This window comes from Delphinus delphis, chromosome 3, assembly GCF_949987515.2.
Source record: "Delphinus delphis chromosome 3, mDelDel1.2, whole genome shotgun sequence".
Taxonomy (NCBI): domain Eukaryota; kingdom Metazoa; phylum Chordata; class Mammalia; order Artiodactyla; family Delphinidae; genus Delphinus; species Delphinus delphis.
The window spans coordinates 113785257-113800681 of record NC_082685.1 but is presented as its reverse complement, the minus strand read 5'-3'; the positions used below and the strand labels follow the sequence as shown (position 1 = coordinate 113800681).

General features: G+C 44.9%; 1 protein-coding gene across 1 annotated transcript in view; it reads left to right on the top strand.

The window, feature by feature from the left end:
* Positions 1-15425, top strand: part of ANKDD1B (ankyrin repeat and death domain containing 1B) — a 53226-nt gene that overhangs the window by 37225 nt on the left and 576 nt on the right. Inside the window, 4 exon segments of the mRNA XM_060007177.1 lie at positions 1072-1170; positions 3678-3776; positions 6660-6761; positions 10925-11018. Coding sequence (XP_059863160.1) covers positions 1072-1170; positions 3678-3776; positions 6660-6761; positions 10925-11018 — 394 coding nt within the window.

Below are 15425 nucleotides of genomic sequence, written 5' to 3'. Positions count from 1 at the left end.
TCGCAGGCCTCTCATTGTGGTGGTTTCTCTTGTGGAGCATGGGCTCTAGGTGTGCGGGCTTCAGTAGTTGTGGCTCACGGGCTCAGTAGTTGTAGCTTTCAGGCTCTAGAGCTCAGGCTCAGTAGTTGTGGTGCACGAGCTTAGTTGCTCCGCGGCATGTGGGATCTTCCCGGACTAGGGCTCGAACCCGTGACCCTGCACTGGCAGGCAGATTCTTAACCACTGAGCTACCAGGGAAGTCCCCTCCCATGTACTTTACATATCTCTAGGTTACTTATAATACCTAATACAATGTATATTCTATGTAAATAATTGTAAATAGAATGTAAATGTTATGTAAATAGTTGCCAGCACATGAGCGAATTCAAGTTTTGCTTTTTGGAACTTTCTGGAATGTTTTTTTTTTTTTGAATATTTTTGATGCATAGTTGGTTGAATTTGCAGTTGCAGAACCCGTGAATTTGGGGGACCAACTGTAATCAGTCAATAACTATCCACTGACCTTGTCTTATTGCAAGGCCTTTTGGAGGAGGCCCTGACCTAAGTAGTTTGCCCTCTAGCGTGGGCACTAAGTGAAGGAGAGACGCTAAAGAAGTTGAGTGAAAGGGCTGTGAGGGAACCTGCACATAGGCAGCAATCATGCTGAGTTCTGAGGTGGTACCTGTAAAGGGGAGAGTTGCTAGTAAATGGTCAGGGCGGGAGAGGGTGTATGCACTTCTGGGGCCAATACCAAGTTCAGCCCTTTTGGCTCAAGGAGGGGGTTTGCAGGTTGTATCGAGAGAAGGCTTGGCCCTAGTCCACTTCGTACTTCCTGGAGAAGGGAAGGATTTTAGCTCATATTTGCCTGAGGCATGTGTTGTCTAGGATTCTTGTCTCTTTTAAATGGGAGATACCTAGAAGCAACCAAAAGCCCCCCCACCCCCAAATGATCAGAAACACGTTGAATTTTCTTTTTTAACTAGGCATACTATTTTATTGTATTAATTGATTACCATGGAATGAACACCAGAAACCATGCTAGATTCTAATGGGAATCCCTCCGTGCCTTCTCTCTCCACCTGTCTCCTGCAGCTCGATATCAGTGCTTTGCAGATAGCAACCCGGAACAGCCACGCATCCTTTGTCAGCCTTCTTTTCAGTGAGAACGTTGATCTGCACCAGAAGGTGGAAGTGAGTCAGTCTATTATGATAACATGGGCTTTGATCCCAGCTCTGTGAGGCTGGCTGTGCTGGGAGATGCTCCTTGCAGATGCATGAAGGGCTGGAGCGGGGAGACGAGTGATCACAAAGGAGGAATTCTTTCTGGGAGGGCCGACTGGCTTCTTCTGGAGACGGAGTCTTAATCTTAAGAAATATAATCCAAGGGATGAATTTTAGAAAGTCATTGAAGTTCCTGAACAAAATGAAATCTTTGTGTTTTAAATATTTACATTTGCTGCAGTTAATTTTTTTTATGTATCTAGAGATGCCAGTCTTGTATTAAATTTATCAGTCTGGGAAAATAATGAAACTGCTGTTAATAGGAAGGAGAATGATTATTTTTCCCCCTTCACTGACCGATCTTGTTTTTCTTTTGAAAGTCAGTCATTTGTATTGATTTAGGTTTTCTGAAGTTCGAATTGGCTTTGGTAGAATTAACAAAGGCCCTCTGCGCTGGAATTAGATGGGGAAACATTCCCCTGTTTTTCACTCTACTTTCATTTCTCCTGTGAGAATATTCTTTTCTCTAATATTGCTTAGCCATTACTATTTATTGTATTAACTGGAGAGGAGGGACGTGATTTAACCCACGACTGGTAGTTTTTGGAGAATGGCATTAGGGGAACTGGTTCTGACCTTGCCTGGTCCATCCAAGGATGCTTCCTGTTTCTCAGGAGGAATTGGGCCCCAGCAAGGCCAATGGTCCCAGCAGGAAGGGCACTGCTTACGTCCCTGGGACGAGGGGTACGTTCTCTTTTTTCATCCTTAGCGGCCCTAGAAAGAAGGTCCTCCCTGAGCAGAAGAGGTCTGCACAGAAAGCTTTCCCCTCCTGCTGCCCCTCTGCCCCATCTGTCTCCCACTTCCCTTGCTCACCCTTGGACGGTCTGACATACGCAGACGTAGCATTCCACCTGCCCCTGCTTTCCTTCTCCTCTGTGTGCTGGTGAATCCCTTGCTAACTCACTACATCTCTCTTCCATCTGTCTACCCCTGTTTCCTGGGAAGGAGCCTGGTGCTGCTGCTGGAGTCAGGAAGATCTGGGTTCAAATCCTGTCTCTGCTCCTTCCTAGCTCCGATGCCTCGCGGAAGTGATTTCACCTCTGTGCCTCATATGTAGAGTGGGGAAGAGAAGCCCTAACTGCTAGGGTGGTTGTGAATGAAAAGCTGTTAGCCCGGTGTTTCAGAGTATAAACTGTAGGGGAAGTGAGTGAGTAGTAGGCACCATTAGGAGAGTGTGTTGTATGTGCATAAATGATGCTGATTAATATCATCTGCTCCGCTTGAGCAGCACTGCACCCTGTCCTCACCACCCACCTCGCAGCATCTGTGTTCCCTCTTTCCACGCATTTTGCCTCTCAGCTCAACTACTGTTGTCCACACAGTCTCACTGCATCTTCTGCCCCTGCTCTCTCACACCTGTACCCCTGCCCGTCTCCTCCCCACTAAATGCCCCTCACCTCACTCTCTCACACCTTACCTGTGTTCTCCTCGCCTTTTTCCTCCTTGCATCTGCCTTTTCTACCCCCAGAGATGTGTTTTCTCTCGAGCCTCCTGGGCCAGTGGCAGCTGGGTGGGAGCAAAGGCAGCAGGAGGTTGTGTGTGTGACCCTGGAGGTGGGCACTGAGCCTGACAGGGCTGGTAAGAAGCCCGTAGTAGAGATGGCTGAGCGCATGGCTGGAAGACAGGCGGCTTAGCCACAAAGGAGGAGGAAAGGGGAGCAGGCTGCAAGGGCCTGGTGAATACGCGATGGCTGGGCTCTACATAGGTGGGAGGGCTGAGCACTGACGGTGCCCCTGGGTGAGTGGGGCATTAGTCCCACAACATGCTCTAGGCAGAAGAACCCAAGATCAAAGCAACTCGGAGAATGCTGAAGGGGAATGCTGTTGCTTCCTTGTGGCTGTTCCCACTGCACTTTAGCTCTTTGAAGCCTCTGGGAAGTCCTGCAGTTAAGCTATTTAATATTTTCTTAGCTTCATATTTGAGCTCAAATGTCAATTCTTCAGGGAAGCCTTTTCTGACTTCCAGAAAGTTTGGCCCTTGGCCCACACCCACATGTGCTCTCTTACCGCTGTGCACTTTTCCTTCAAGGCACTTATCACAATGTGTAACTGTACATTTATTTTGTGACTTAAAAAAAAAAATCAATATCTGCTTTCCCTACTAGATGAAAGATTCCTGAGGATGGGCCATGTTCACCACTGAACCCCTAACATCCTGAAAAGAGCCTGGCCCATAATAGGTGCTCAGTGTCAAGTTCTAGAATGAATGAAGTGGGAAAGTGGGTTGCTGGTGAGCGTGATTTCTGTACAGCCTTGGCGTGGAAGTGACTGCTGAAGACTTACTAAGGGCCTGCAACCATGTTGGGCAGCACCAGTATTCAGGAGATTATCAGGAAATGTCTGATGAAATGAGTCGCTTTTTGATCTGATTGATGAAGCCAGAATCTTTTGAATTTGAAATGTCATTTCTTTCTGCAGCCTAAGGAGTCCCCTCTTCATTTAGCTGTTATCAACAACAATATCACAGTGGTAAACAGCTTATTAAGTGCACAGCATGATATTGACATCTTAAATCAGGTAAGCCAGGCAGATCAGAACCTAGAGAGTCTATTTTCTTGTTTCAACTCAGCATGTGTTTAGGGGTAGTTTTGATCAAGTTCAAGGTGCTCTAAAGATTCCTGGGAAGAATATGCACATTCATATTTTTATCCTTTTGCCTCTGTAAACCCCCACTCCCACTTGCACACACATATTTTGTCTTTTTCAAACGCACAACTGGGATTCAGCCAATGCGTTATTAAACTGTTCACCTTTAACAGGCCCAGTACTTCTGACAGATAAACAGTAGCCCAGAGGTAAATTGCCGGTGGCAATTTAAATCAAAAGCTACTCCCCCAGTGTGAAATGTTGTAATTGGCAGGGAGCTCTTCTCCACAAGAAAAGAAGCTTTGTTTCTATATTATAGACAGTAAATGTATCTTCTTTTTGCCCAAAGGCAAAAGAGACCTCGTGGAATTTTTTTAAAAATCACCATGAATTCAGACCACTGGAGCAGAATCAAATGCCGCATAAAAGGCATCCATCACTGGCAGGAAATGGAAATGCTGAGGTGGAAGAATTAAAAGGATGGGGGTGGGTGCTGTCTGAGCCAGGACCTGCTCTGGGAAGGGCTACCCTCTTCCAGAGGTCAGGAGTGGGAAGGAAAACTCTTGGGAGAGGGCCCTTGCCAGAGTCCTGAGGACAGATGAGCGTCTGGACGCCTCCCTCCTTCCTGGCTGCCCCTTCCCAGGTGAGGGAGCAGCCACGTGCGGTGGGCATGCGTGTCCTAACCCACTGTGTCATCCTCGGTTTCCTCACCTGTGAAACCAGAGCACTGACTCAGATCTCTGCAGTCTGCTCCAACTCCAGCCTGTGAGGTCCCTGGTGCCCTGAGCTGAATTGGGACTTAACTCCCCTTCTGTCCCTTCCTTCCCCAGAGACCGTCCTCCTCCCTGGTCTTTTACTATCCCAAAAGTTTGGGGGAAGAAAATCTCTCTTATTATTTTTATTTTAAAGGAATTTTGCCTTTTTTAAAAATTTTATTTTATTTATTTATTTATGGCTGTGTTGGCTCTTCGTTTCTGTGCGAGGGCTTTCTCCAGTTGCGGCAAGCGGGGGCCACTCCTCAACGCGGTGCGCGGGCCTCTCACCATCGCGGCCTTTCTTGTTGCAGAGCACAGGCTCCAGACGCGCAGGCTCAGTAACTGTGGCTCACGGGGCCAGCCGCTCCGCGGCATGTGGGATCCTCCCAGACCAGGGCTCGAAACCGTGTCCCCTGCATTGGCAGGCAGACTCCCAACCACTGTGCCACCAGGGAAGCCCCTCTCTTATTATTGAACATACATATGTATTCAACTATGTTAATGCCCCACATCTTTCCTCATGCGCAGAGTCTTTGCTCTACACATGGACAGAGCACCCAAGTGATTCTGGCTTCACCAGAATTGTCTAGATCCACTCCGGTGAAGGAGGCTTGCTAGGCTGCCACCCAATTATAGAAGTAGACTTTATCATTTATGGTTTTTGTTAGACCAGGAATACACACAACGTATAAAAGTAAGAAAACATACATAAGCTAAAAACTTACAATTTGTTTATAATCCCCCCAAAGAAAGAGAACTCTGTTAACATTTTGGTGCATTTCCTGCCTTCTAGACTTCTAGCAGTTTTGCCACAGGGAGATTTTATGGGTATTTGATGTATGACACTTGTGTCTCTGTTCCAGGTTGGTGTAGACTTTTGATAGGTCTGTCAGTGTAAGTTTGATGTCATGGATAACGAGCCCCCAGAGGGGCACATTGCCACCTAAAAGTGGGTCTTCAGTAAATGCTTGTTGATATTAATTATGTTAACATCCCAAGCAGGTTGGCCATATGCTCTAGTAGCAAGAGTCCTGGGCTAGATGCTACTGCCCAGCTGTGTGACCCTTGGGAAGTTGCTTCCTCTCTCTGGTTTAGGAGTTGGGCTAGATTATAACCAATGTTCCTTTCTGTGCTAAAATTTTAGAATTGTCTTCACATCAGCATTCCTTTCAGTGGGAGGTTAAGATGGGTGATTTTCTTGTGATTTCATATATTTCTCTGAAGCATTCTTATCCTCTTCATGGGAAAGTGGTTATTCCAGAAAGAAATTAGAAGTCTTGCACTCCTTTATACACTATAATGTAGGAAACTTACAAAATAGAGAAAAGCATTGAGAAGCCAATAAAAATAAGCTCTAATCCCTCCGTCTAGACATTATTATTCTTAACATCACCAATGCATTTCCTTCTTTCCCTCTATTTTTTTCTATAAATTGAGCTCAGCTAGATAGTGTTATTTTGCTAAGGTTTTTAATGTTATATCATAAGCATTTTTCATTTTTAAAAATCTCTGAAATTATTTTTTATTGTGGCAAAATAAACATAACATAAAATTTACCATTGTAACCATATAAGTGTACAATTCAGTGGCATTAAGTACACTGACAATGTACATAACTCTCACACCATCCATCTCCAGAACTTTATCTTCCCAGACTGAAACTCCATACTCATTGAGCAATAACTCCTCATTCCCTCCTCCCCCTTCTCCTGGAAACCGCCATTTCACTTTGTCTCTATGAACTTGACTATTCTAGGTATCCCATATTGAAATCATTTTAAAAAATCATTTGTGATGGTTGCCTACTATTCCAATATGTGGATATACCGTAATTTATCTCATGAGTTTCCTTACTAAACATGTAACTTCCTTTCAATTTTTCATTGTTATAAATAACACTGCAATGAATGTCTCCTGTACCTGTTTAAAAATATGTGACCTTATCTATTTTCCCTTACGCCTGTGTAGGACACCTTTGCTTTCTCTTTATCTTTTTACTATGCAAGTTTTTTCTCTCCTTAACATGCTTGGATTACATTTTTGAACTTTCTCATGTCAGAGGTCACAAGCTCCTTTGCATGTAGCTGCTGATCTTGGAAGTGTGGAACTGGTGGAAACCCTGCGGAAGGCGGGCAGTGACCTAAGGTTGTTGACAAAGTGAGTTCATGGGCTTCACTCTGTTTAGCTGAGCTGCTTGCTGAGTCCTCCCTGCCGGCTGTAAGCCTTGAGGGGTAGTATTACCATATCCTTTGTGAGATGGACACAAATTGGAGAGACCTTGTATCTTGATAGTAACATCCCAATTTTAATTGAGATAAGTTGGTAAGAATTTTTACTCTCAACAGTAAAATATACATTAAAAAAATTCAAATTATTTATTTTTTGAAAAGATGATAGATTTACATGGTTCAAGAATTTAAAACTTAGTAAAGGTTTTACAGTAAAAATTTCCCATCTACCGCGTCCCTATTTGTCTGGCTCTCATACTATCCTTGCCATACATACCCATTATTGTAAGTTTCTTCTGTTCTTGCCAGAATTTCTTTATGCATATAACAGCAAACATAAATATGGTATACTCTTATTCCACTCCTCCATCCTTCATACACAACTGTGGATACCTATACATATTGTCCTACATTTAGCTTTTTTCCCTTATCAGTATAAAGCAAAGATCATTCCGTGTAAGTACATGGAAAGTTTCTTCTATTTTATACAGCTACATAATAGACTGTGGTGTGGATATATCATAATTTGTTTAGTTCTCAACTGATGGGCATATAAGTTGTCCTTAAGCTTTTGCTATTATAAATAGAACTGCAATAAATAAATTTATATGTGTCTAAACTTGTTTTTTAAATTTATTTAAAAATCTTTAATTGTTGTAAAATACACACAATATAAAATGTACCATCTTGACCATTTTTTTTTCTTTAATTTATTCATTTCCTACTTTTTAAAAATTTTTTTGGCTGTGCTACGTGGCTTGCAGGATCTTAGTTCCCCAACCAGGGATTGAACCCGCACCCTTGGCAGTGAAAGCTCGGAGTCCTAACCACTGGACTGCTAGGGAATTCCCGTAACCATTTTTAAATGTCCATTTCTGTAGTGTTAAGAATATTCACTTTGTTATACAACCAATCTCCAGAACTCATTCATCTTGCAAAACTGAAACTATGAACAGCAACATTCATTTCCTCCTCCCTCAGCCCCATTCCACTTCCTGTCTCTATGAATTTGACTACTCTGGGTATGTCATCTAGGTGGAATGGTACAGTATTTTCCCTTTTGGGACTGTGTCCTCAAGGCTCAACCAAGTTGCAGCATGTGTTAGAATTTTCTTCCTTTTTAAGGCTGAATACTATTCCCTTGTATGTATATGCCACATTTTGTTTATCTGATCATCCATGGATAGACATTTGGGTTGCTTGCACCCTTAAGCCATTGTGTAGGTGTGTTTTTAAAGACAGACAGCTTTGTTTCTTTCACATGACGCAGTTCCGCAGGCTCAGCCATGGCAGGGTTGGGGTTCCAGCTTTACTGAAAGGTGTAGAAGAAGACACTGTGTGGCCCCCCTGGCTAGGTACTCATTCACATTTTAGCTTAATCCTCCCATCTCCTTTGTGAGGCAGACGAAATTATCCCAGTTTATAAGAGAAGAAGAGAATTATCCCCCCTGGCTAAGTACTCACTCACATTTTAGCTCAATTCTCCCATCTCCTTTGTGAGGCAGACGAAATTATCCCAGTTTGTAAGAGAAGATTTGATGACATCGGCCATTGTAAGAAGCAGAGCTGAGCTTCAAAGCTAAGGCTACTGGCTGCTTGGCTGCCCAGCACTTCCAGAAGTTGCAGTTTTTCCTTCCTGGTCTTTGCCCTCACTAGTCATCAGCTCAGTGCATCCCTCATTCCCAGGGCAAGCCTGTGTCCTCCCTAGTCTATTTCAGAATCACACATTGCATGTTTGTGGGATCTGAATTAGTGATATGTTATTTTACTTGTCTCCATCAGTTTTCTTTTTCTGATCATGAAAGTAATACAATTTGGAAAACATAGAAAAGCATAGGGGAGGAAAACACCATCACCCATATTTCCATCAGTTAGGTGGAATTCCACCAGTAGTGGCTCATTAACTTCTGTTAACATTTGGCCTTAGTATTAACATTTAGCATTTGTAGCTAAATGTTAATAGCTTCCTGTGCTTTCTTTTATTCTACTTTGTCAATAACACTTAACACCTCCAGGGCAGTCTGGTGAGTAGAGAATCTAAAGCATTGGGCAGGGAACTTACGTTGGGCCCCCACTGCAAGTGGACTGGATATTCCAGTGAACACGTCTGTGCTACAGCTTGATTCTGTTTTCAGAACAAAAGACACAGTTTCCTGGGCCTCACAGTCTGATTTCCCAGATTTCCTTTCTCCTCCTCCCTCCTTTCTCATCGCGTCTGGTGCCTCTCTGGCACCCAGGACATATGTAATTAATGAATAAAAACTATCTTTTCTGCCTGTTCCCACAACTTTTACCAAAGATAATTGACTGTTTCTAGGACTGAATTAAGGTCTGCTCTGGATGGAAAAAAGGAGCCAAGTTTTGGTACAAAGTTGACTTTCCCTGTCCTCTCAGCCTGTGGCGTCACAAAGCTCTCCGAGGGCCACCCGCCCTCAACAGCACAAGTATTTGGATTTCTACTCCAGCTATACTCCCTGCGAAGGTTTTCCTATGAGCTTGAAACCTCTGGCTCCCAGAATGCTGCCTTCCCAAAATAGGCTAATTATGGTGATTCAGATGGCTTTACAAGCCAGAATTTGGATAGCATACAATTAGAGGCTTGCTAAATGCCTGCAAAATGCAGTTCTTCCTAATTTCATTACTGTCTCTTTTGATTGGACGCTGATTACTTTCAGCTCTAATTTTCAGGCTCACCTGGGTCTCAGTTCCGGGACAGCAGACAAATCATTTGACTTGGTGGCAGTTGCATTTCACAAATACTCAGCCTTGTGAGAGAATTATCAGGATAAGTTTCTGGATCTCTAAGCATAGAAACATGGGTTTCTGAGGTTGGAACTTCTTCCGAGGTTACTTCTGACCATTCATTTAAATTATCTTCAGGATCCCTGAGCAGATTTTTCATGGGTCATTTGGAAAACAAATGAGGGACCACCATCTTTTGCTTGGGAAAAAAGTGTAGACGTATAGCTTGTGTTCTGCACAAAATCTAGGGGACACTGCTTGCAAAGCTGTATGCTGTAGCTTTGAACTATATCCATCTTGACCAAGGTACGTCATTTGTAACTTGTATAAGGTACCATATGGGCGCCAGGCCATTCATGCTCCAAATTATGTCTAGAACAGCCTTTATTGCTCATTCCATTTGGTTAAGATTCCAACCCCAACCCCTCGTCTTTGGTTAGAGGTGGTATGATATAATAGGAAAAAATTATGGATAGGAGGCCCGTGAGCTGAATTCTGTATTATGTAGTGTTACTATTATTGATTGTATTCTGCATGAGATCCATCCCTTTTCTGTTTTATTACTCCGCCCTCCTCAACGCATGGCTTTCGCTTCCTGATCTAAAGTGGCTGTTCAGGCTCCTACCGTCATGCCAGCATTCCACTGGGGGAGGAGGAAACTTTGAAATCTCTTTTAAAGAAACTTCCCAGAAGTTGCATGTGCTGCTTCCATTTACATACTATTGGCCAGAACTTAGTTCACATACCCAAGGGTAAGGGAGACTAGGAAATGTTCGGGGTGGCCAAGTGCCCAGCTAAAATCAGGAGGTCTCTTTTAGAAGAAAAACGTTATTTGTGGTGAGTGGGGCATGGGACACTGACTAAAGCCTCTGCCACAGGCGGAGTCAGACTCTGGAGGAGAAAAACGTACGATTACGTTATTTGCTGAGGACTTCACAGTGCAGTGAGCCAGGGAGACCACTGCCGGTCTTGGAGAAATGCTTGGGTTCTCATTGATAGGGCAAGTGTAGAACGTTACCTGTTGATGTTGGGTCCCTAAGCCCAAATCCTTCCCCCTGCCCCATTGACACAGCACCTGACACTATCAATATCTAACATCTCTTAGACGATTACCACACACAGCCCTAGACTGTGCCACACACAGTCCTAAGGACCCTATACGAGTTATCGCACTTGCCCCTCACCACTACTCAGAGGGGTAGTTATTGAGACCTAGGGAAGCTGAGGACTGGCCCAAATTTGCCCTGCAAGGAAGCAGTAGGATCAGGATTTGAATCCAGGCCCCCTTGCTCCAAAGCGAGAGTTCCTAACCATATGGCCGCATTGCCTGACTCTTTGATTTTTGACTTTTTAGCAAGGGAAAACTGCCCTGGCCGTGGCCGCCAGGAGCAACTGCAGCCGCCTCGTGGGCAGACTCATTGAAGCCGAGAGGTGCTACGCCTGGAGAGAGGAAGGAAAGCCGAATTCAGCTCGGTGAGGGCCTCTTCTGCAGCCCCCTCTTCTTACAGGGCAGGTTGGGGTCTGTGTAATTCTTTTTCCGCTCTAGTGGGGAGGGCCCTGGTTAGTGTGTTATAGCTGTCCCTCCTGTCCTGTGCTGTCCAGTTTGCGGCGTGAACAGCTGCCTCTCTTCCTCTCCATCCTTTGTCAGCACCAGTGGTTGGAACTGAAGTGTGTAGAGCTCCATTGGGCCAAGCAGGCCAGTCCGCGTTGGCTCTAAGGAGCCTGGCGTGCGTGCTCCGGGTGGTTGGCTGCTGGCTGTGCCTGCTGTCACGGAGTCTCTGGCTATGGTCCCTTCTGGAAGCTCCCAGACTCGCATTCTACTGAGTGGTAAGGAAGTTCATATTTAGGGTTTTGCAGTTTTCCACATACCGCTGTGCCGGCTACTCAGCACTCAAGTATTCTCCGATGGTCACGAAAACCTTATTCATCTTCAGAAAACAAAAGCTTGTTTCCAAGACATTCCTTCCATCTTCTTTCATCAGTACTGCCTCTGATAGCTGCCACTCTCGCAGCTTCTCAGTAGAATGCCCTCCCCTCCAAGATTCAAGTCTGTGTCCTTGGGCAGGAATTTCATCACCAGACACCACCCTCTGCTGCCATCCTAGACTGAATGTCCACTCTGGCTGGAGCCAGAGTGTCCAACAGGCTGGAGCCAGAATTTAGGTCCTAGTCCCTCACATGTCTACCCTGAGGAGCCTTAAGCCCAGACTGATGTCTAATTTGCCAATCCTGAGAAATGTCCCTTAAATCCTTAAGGGGCATTGATTTGCCTCCTTGCTCGCAATGCAGTACTGTTTATTTTGGTTTTTATTGTTTGTTTTTTTGCGGTACGCGGGCCTCTCACCGTTGTGGCCTCTCCCGTTGCGGAGCACAGGCTCCGGACGCGCGGGCTCAGCGGCCATGGCTCACGGGCCCAGCCGCTCCGCGGCATGTGGGATCTTCCTGGACCGGGGCACGAACCCGTGTCCCCTGCATCGGCAGGCGGACTCTTAACCACTGCGCCACCAGGGAAGCCCCCGCAGTACTGTCTAATTGGCTCAGTAGTCCTGGTATATGGGGATCAGTTTAAAGGCCACACTATCCTCCCCCGACTTTTCTTATTTGCCTGTAGGACAAAACAAAACAAAATAACATTTGACAATTAGAATTCTGTTTAATCGCTCTGCTTCCTCCTCTGATTTCTAGTCTCCTTTTTCCTCTTCCTCTTTGTCCTAGCCTCATTCTCGTTTTCTTAGATCATCACTGTATTTTATTGAGGATGACTTTCCCAAGTTCCGTCTTTGTTTCCACATTTTCTTTAAAAATAGGAATATTCATTGGTTCTATTTTTAATTCCTCTTAGCATTTTTAGATTCTTTTTCCTAGATGAGAATAAATTATTTTTTCCACCAGATGAATAAGCCCTCTTTCCTAACAAGTCTTAAGGTGTGAGAGTTGGATGAACTTTGAAAATCATAAATAATGCATACATATAGCTGAAGTAGACCCCCAGAAATGCTAAGGCTTGTTAACCCTGGTGACAACTGGGACCCTGAGGTCTGGAGTGGGAAGAAGACTTGTTTTTTTCACATAGAGCCTTAAAAAATTTTTTTAACCAAATATATTTATTGTTATTTATTATTTAAAATTCCCTTTGTTATTAAACAAGTTTATATCTTGGCCTAATATAAAATGGTTCCTAATGAAAAGATTAAAAAGATGATTGGAATTTCCTCTCTCATATCCATTTACCCATTTACCTAACCACCTAATCATCTATCATTAAATTCAATGGTTCAGGGCTTGCTTCCTTGGTAGCGCAGTGGTAAAGAATCCGCCTGCCAATGCAGGGGACACGGGTTCCAGCCCTGGTCCGGGAAGATCCCACATGCTGCGGAGCAACTAAGCCCGTGCACCACAACTACTGAGCCTGTGCTCTAGAGCCAGCGAGCCACAACTACTGAAGCCCACGTGCCTAGAGCCCATGCTCCGCAACAAGAGAAGCCTCCGACCGCAATGAGAAGCCCATGCACCGCAACAAAGAGTAGCCCCTGCTCGACGTAACTAGAGAAAGCCGGTGCACAGCACCGAAAGACCCAAATAAAATAAACGAGGAGAAAAGGAAACGAGGAGAAAAGGAAAACGAGGAGAAAAGGAAAAAGGGCAGTGCCCACAGCTCCCAGCCAAAATAAATAAATAAATAAATAAATAATAAAATAAGTAAATTTATATTAAAAAAACAAATTCAATGGTTCAGAGGTAGATGGGGCCTTCCTAAAATCGTGGCTTATGCTATTTCAGTTTCCTCCAGTTCTGGCTTATGTTATTCCTGCAAATAGTTCAGTGCTTTGCAGACAAGTTATTAATGCTTCCACTGACTGTTGAAAAAGACCTGGGCTTTCCAAATCCCTGGCCCTTTCTGTGGAAGCCTGAAGGACTGCCCAGCCCAATCCTGGAACGCACAAAGCAGGCATGTTTCTCAAAGAAATAAAAATGCTGTAATGCGGAGTTGAAAGCAGAGGCATTTTGTAGTCTTCCCTTTAATTGGTGGTGCTTGGGGTTTTGATCTTCTTGGATTTAACATTTTCAGGAGATGGAACGAGGAGAAAAGGAAAAAGAGCAGTGCCCACAGCTCCTAAGTTTCTGTATCTCCCACCCTCAGCCTTACCTCTTTTAGGATTTCCTGGGAGCCAGGCACTGTGGGAGTAGAGCAAGACTGGGGTGAAGAAGACCCTGAAAGGGACTTCCCTGGTGGTGCAGTGGTTAAGAATCTGCCTGCCAGTGCAGGGGACACGGGTTTGAGTCCTGGCCCGGGAAGATCCCACATGTCGTGGAGCAGCTAAGCCCATGGGCCACAACTACTGAGCCTGTGCTCTAGAGCCCGTGAGCCACAACTACTGAGCCCGCGTGCCACAACTACTGAAGCCCGTGTGCCTGCAGCCTGTGCTCCGCAACAAAGAGTAGCCCCCGCTCGTCGCAACTAGAGTAAGCTCATGCACAGCAACGAAGACCCAACGCAGCCAAAAAATAAATTAATTAATTAAAAAAAAAAGTGTTAAAAAAAAAAAAGACCCTGAAAAAATTATGGGAAATTAACTCCTCCCATTCCTATTCCAACTTCTGTTCACAAAGTCCAGATATCAGAGAACAGTCTTGCTGTTCTCCTTGGCCAAGTTTCCCAGGAGTCTGTAGGCCTTCCAGAGGAGGTCACTGATGCTGTGTGGGTGCAGGCTGGTCCATGCTGGTGGTTGGGGCACCAGCCTCACCACGTTCTTCTCATAGGGTTCAAAAACCAGGTCCCCATATCCCTTTAGTCCACTTCCTGCCCCAGCATTGACTCCTGTATGGCTGTTCAGAGTATCTTTCACTGACTCACTTTTATTTAAATGAAAGATAAAGATAAAATTCACTATATGTAAAAGAGGAAAGGAGAATAGATAGGAAGTCCCAAACCTCTTGGTGGGCTCTGTGTCCTGCGTGTCCCTTATTCCCACTCTCCAGAGGAAGGCTTGTCTGGAGCCCTGCTGGCATGTGTGTGACAGGGGCAGCCATAGGAAACCATGACCCCTGCTTTCACTTTGAGATTTTCTCCAGTTGTTTTGGTTGGATTCTATAGCACTCTGGTGGATTCTTTTTTGTTTTTCGTGGGGTTTTTTGGTGGATTCTTAAAAAGGGACAAAAGGAGTCTTTGACAAATCAGAAAGCAAGAATCAGTCCAGGCACAGTGCTACTAGGATGAGCCTGGCTGCAGGGCTGTAATACAAAATGATAATGGAGCCTTGTGTCCTCCACTCCTCGGCCCCCAGGGTTAGGATGCTCATTTGCTTTCCTCCCAGTCACCAGAGAGCAGGATGAATGGAGGGATCAGCTGTGGGGTCTTATCAAGAATATATCCAGTCTGGGCCCCACTGAAACTTTGATGTGAGAAAATCAAACACCCCAAAGAAGAAAAAGGGATATGGTTGAAAGTAACGCCTTTAAAGATACATTTGTTTTTGTGACATTTCTGTAGTCAGCATACCCCCTCTGTTTTCTTTTGGGGTGGGAAGCAGGCTGGGATAGAGGCATGCGATACAGCATGGCAAAATCCCTCACATTTCCTGTGTCAGACAGACTCCAGCTTTTTTTTTTTTAATTAATTAATCTATTTATTGGCTGCATTGGATCTTCATTGCTGTGCAGGGGCTACTCTTTGTTGCGGTGCATGGGCTTCTCATTGTGGTGGCTTCTCTTGTTGCGGAGCACAAGCTCTAGGCACGTGGGCTCAATAGTTGTGGCTCATGGGCTCTAGAGCGTAGGCTCAGTAGTTGTGGCCCACGGGCTTAGTTGTTCCGCGGCGTGTGGGATCTTCCCAGACCAGGGCTCGAACCCGTGTC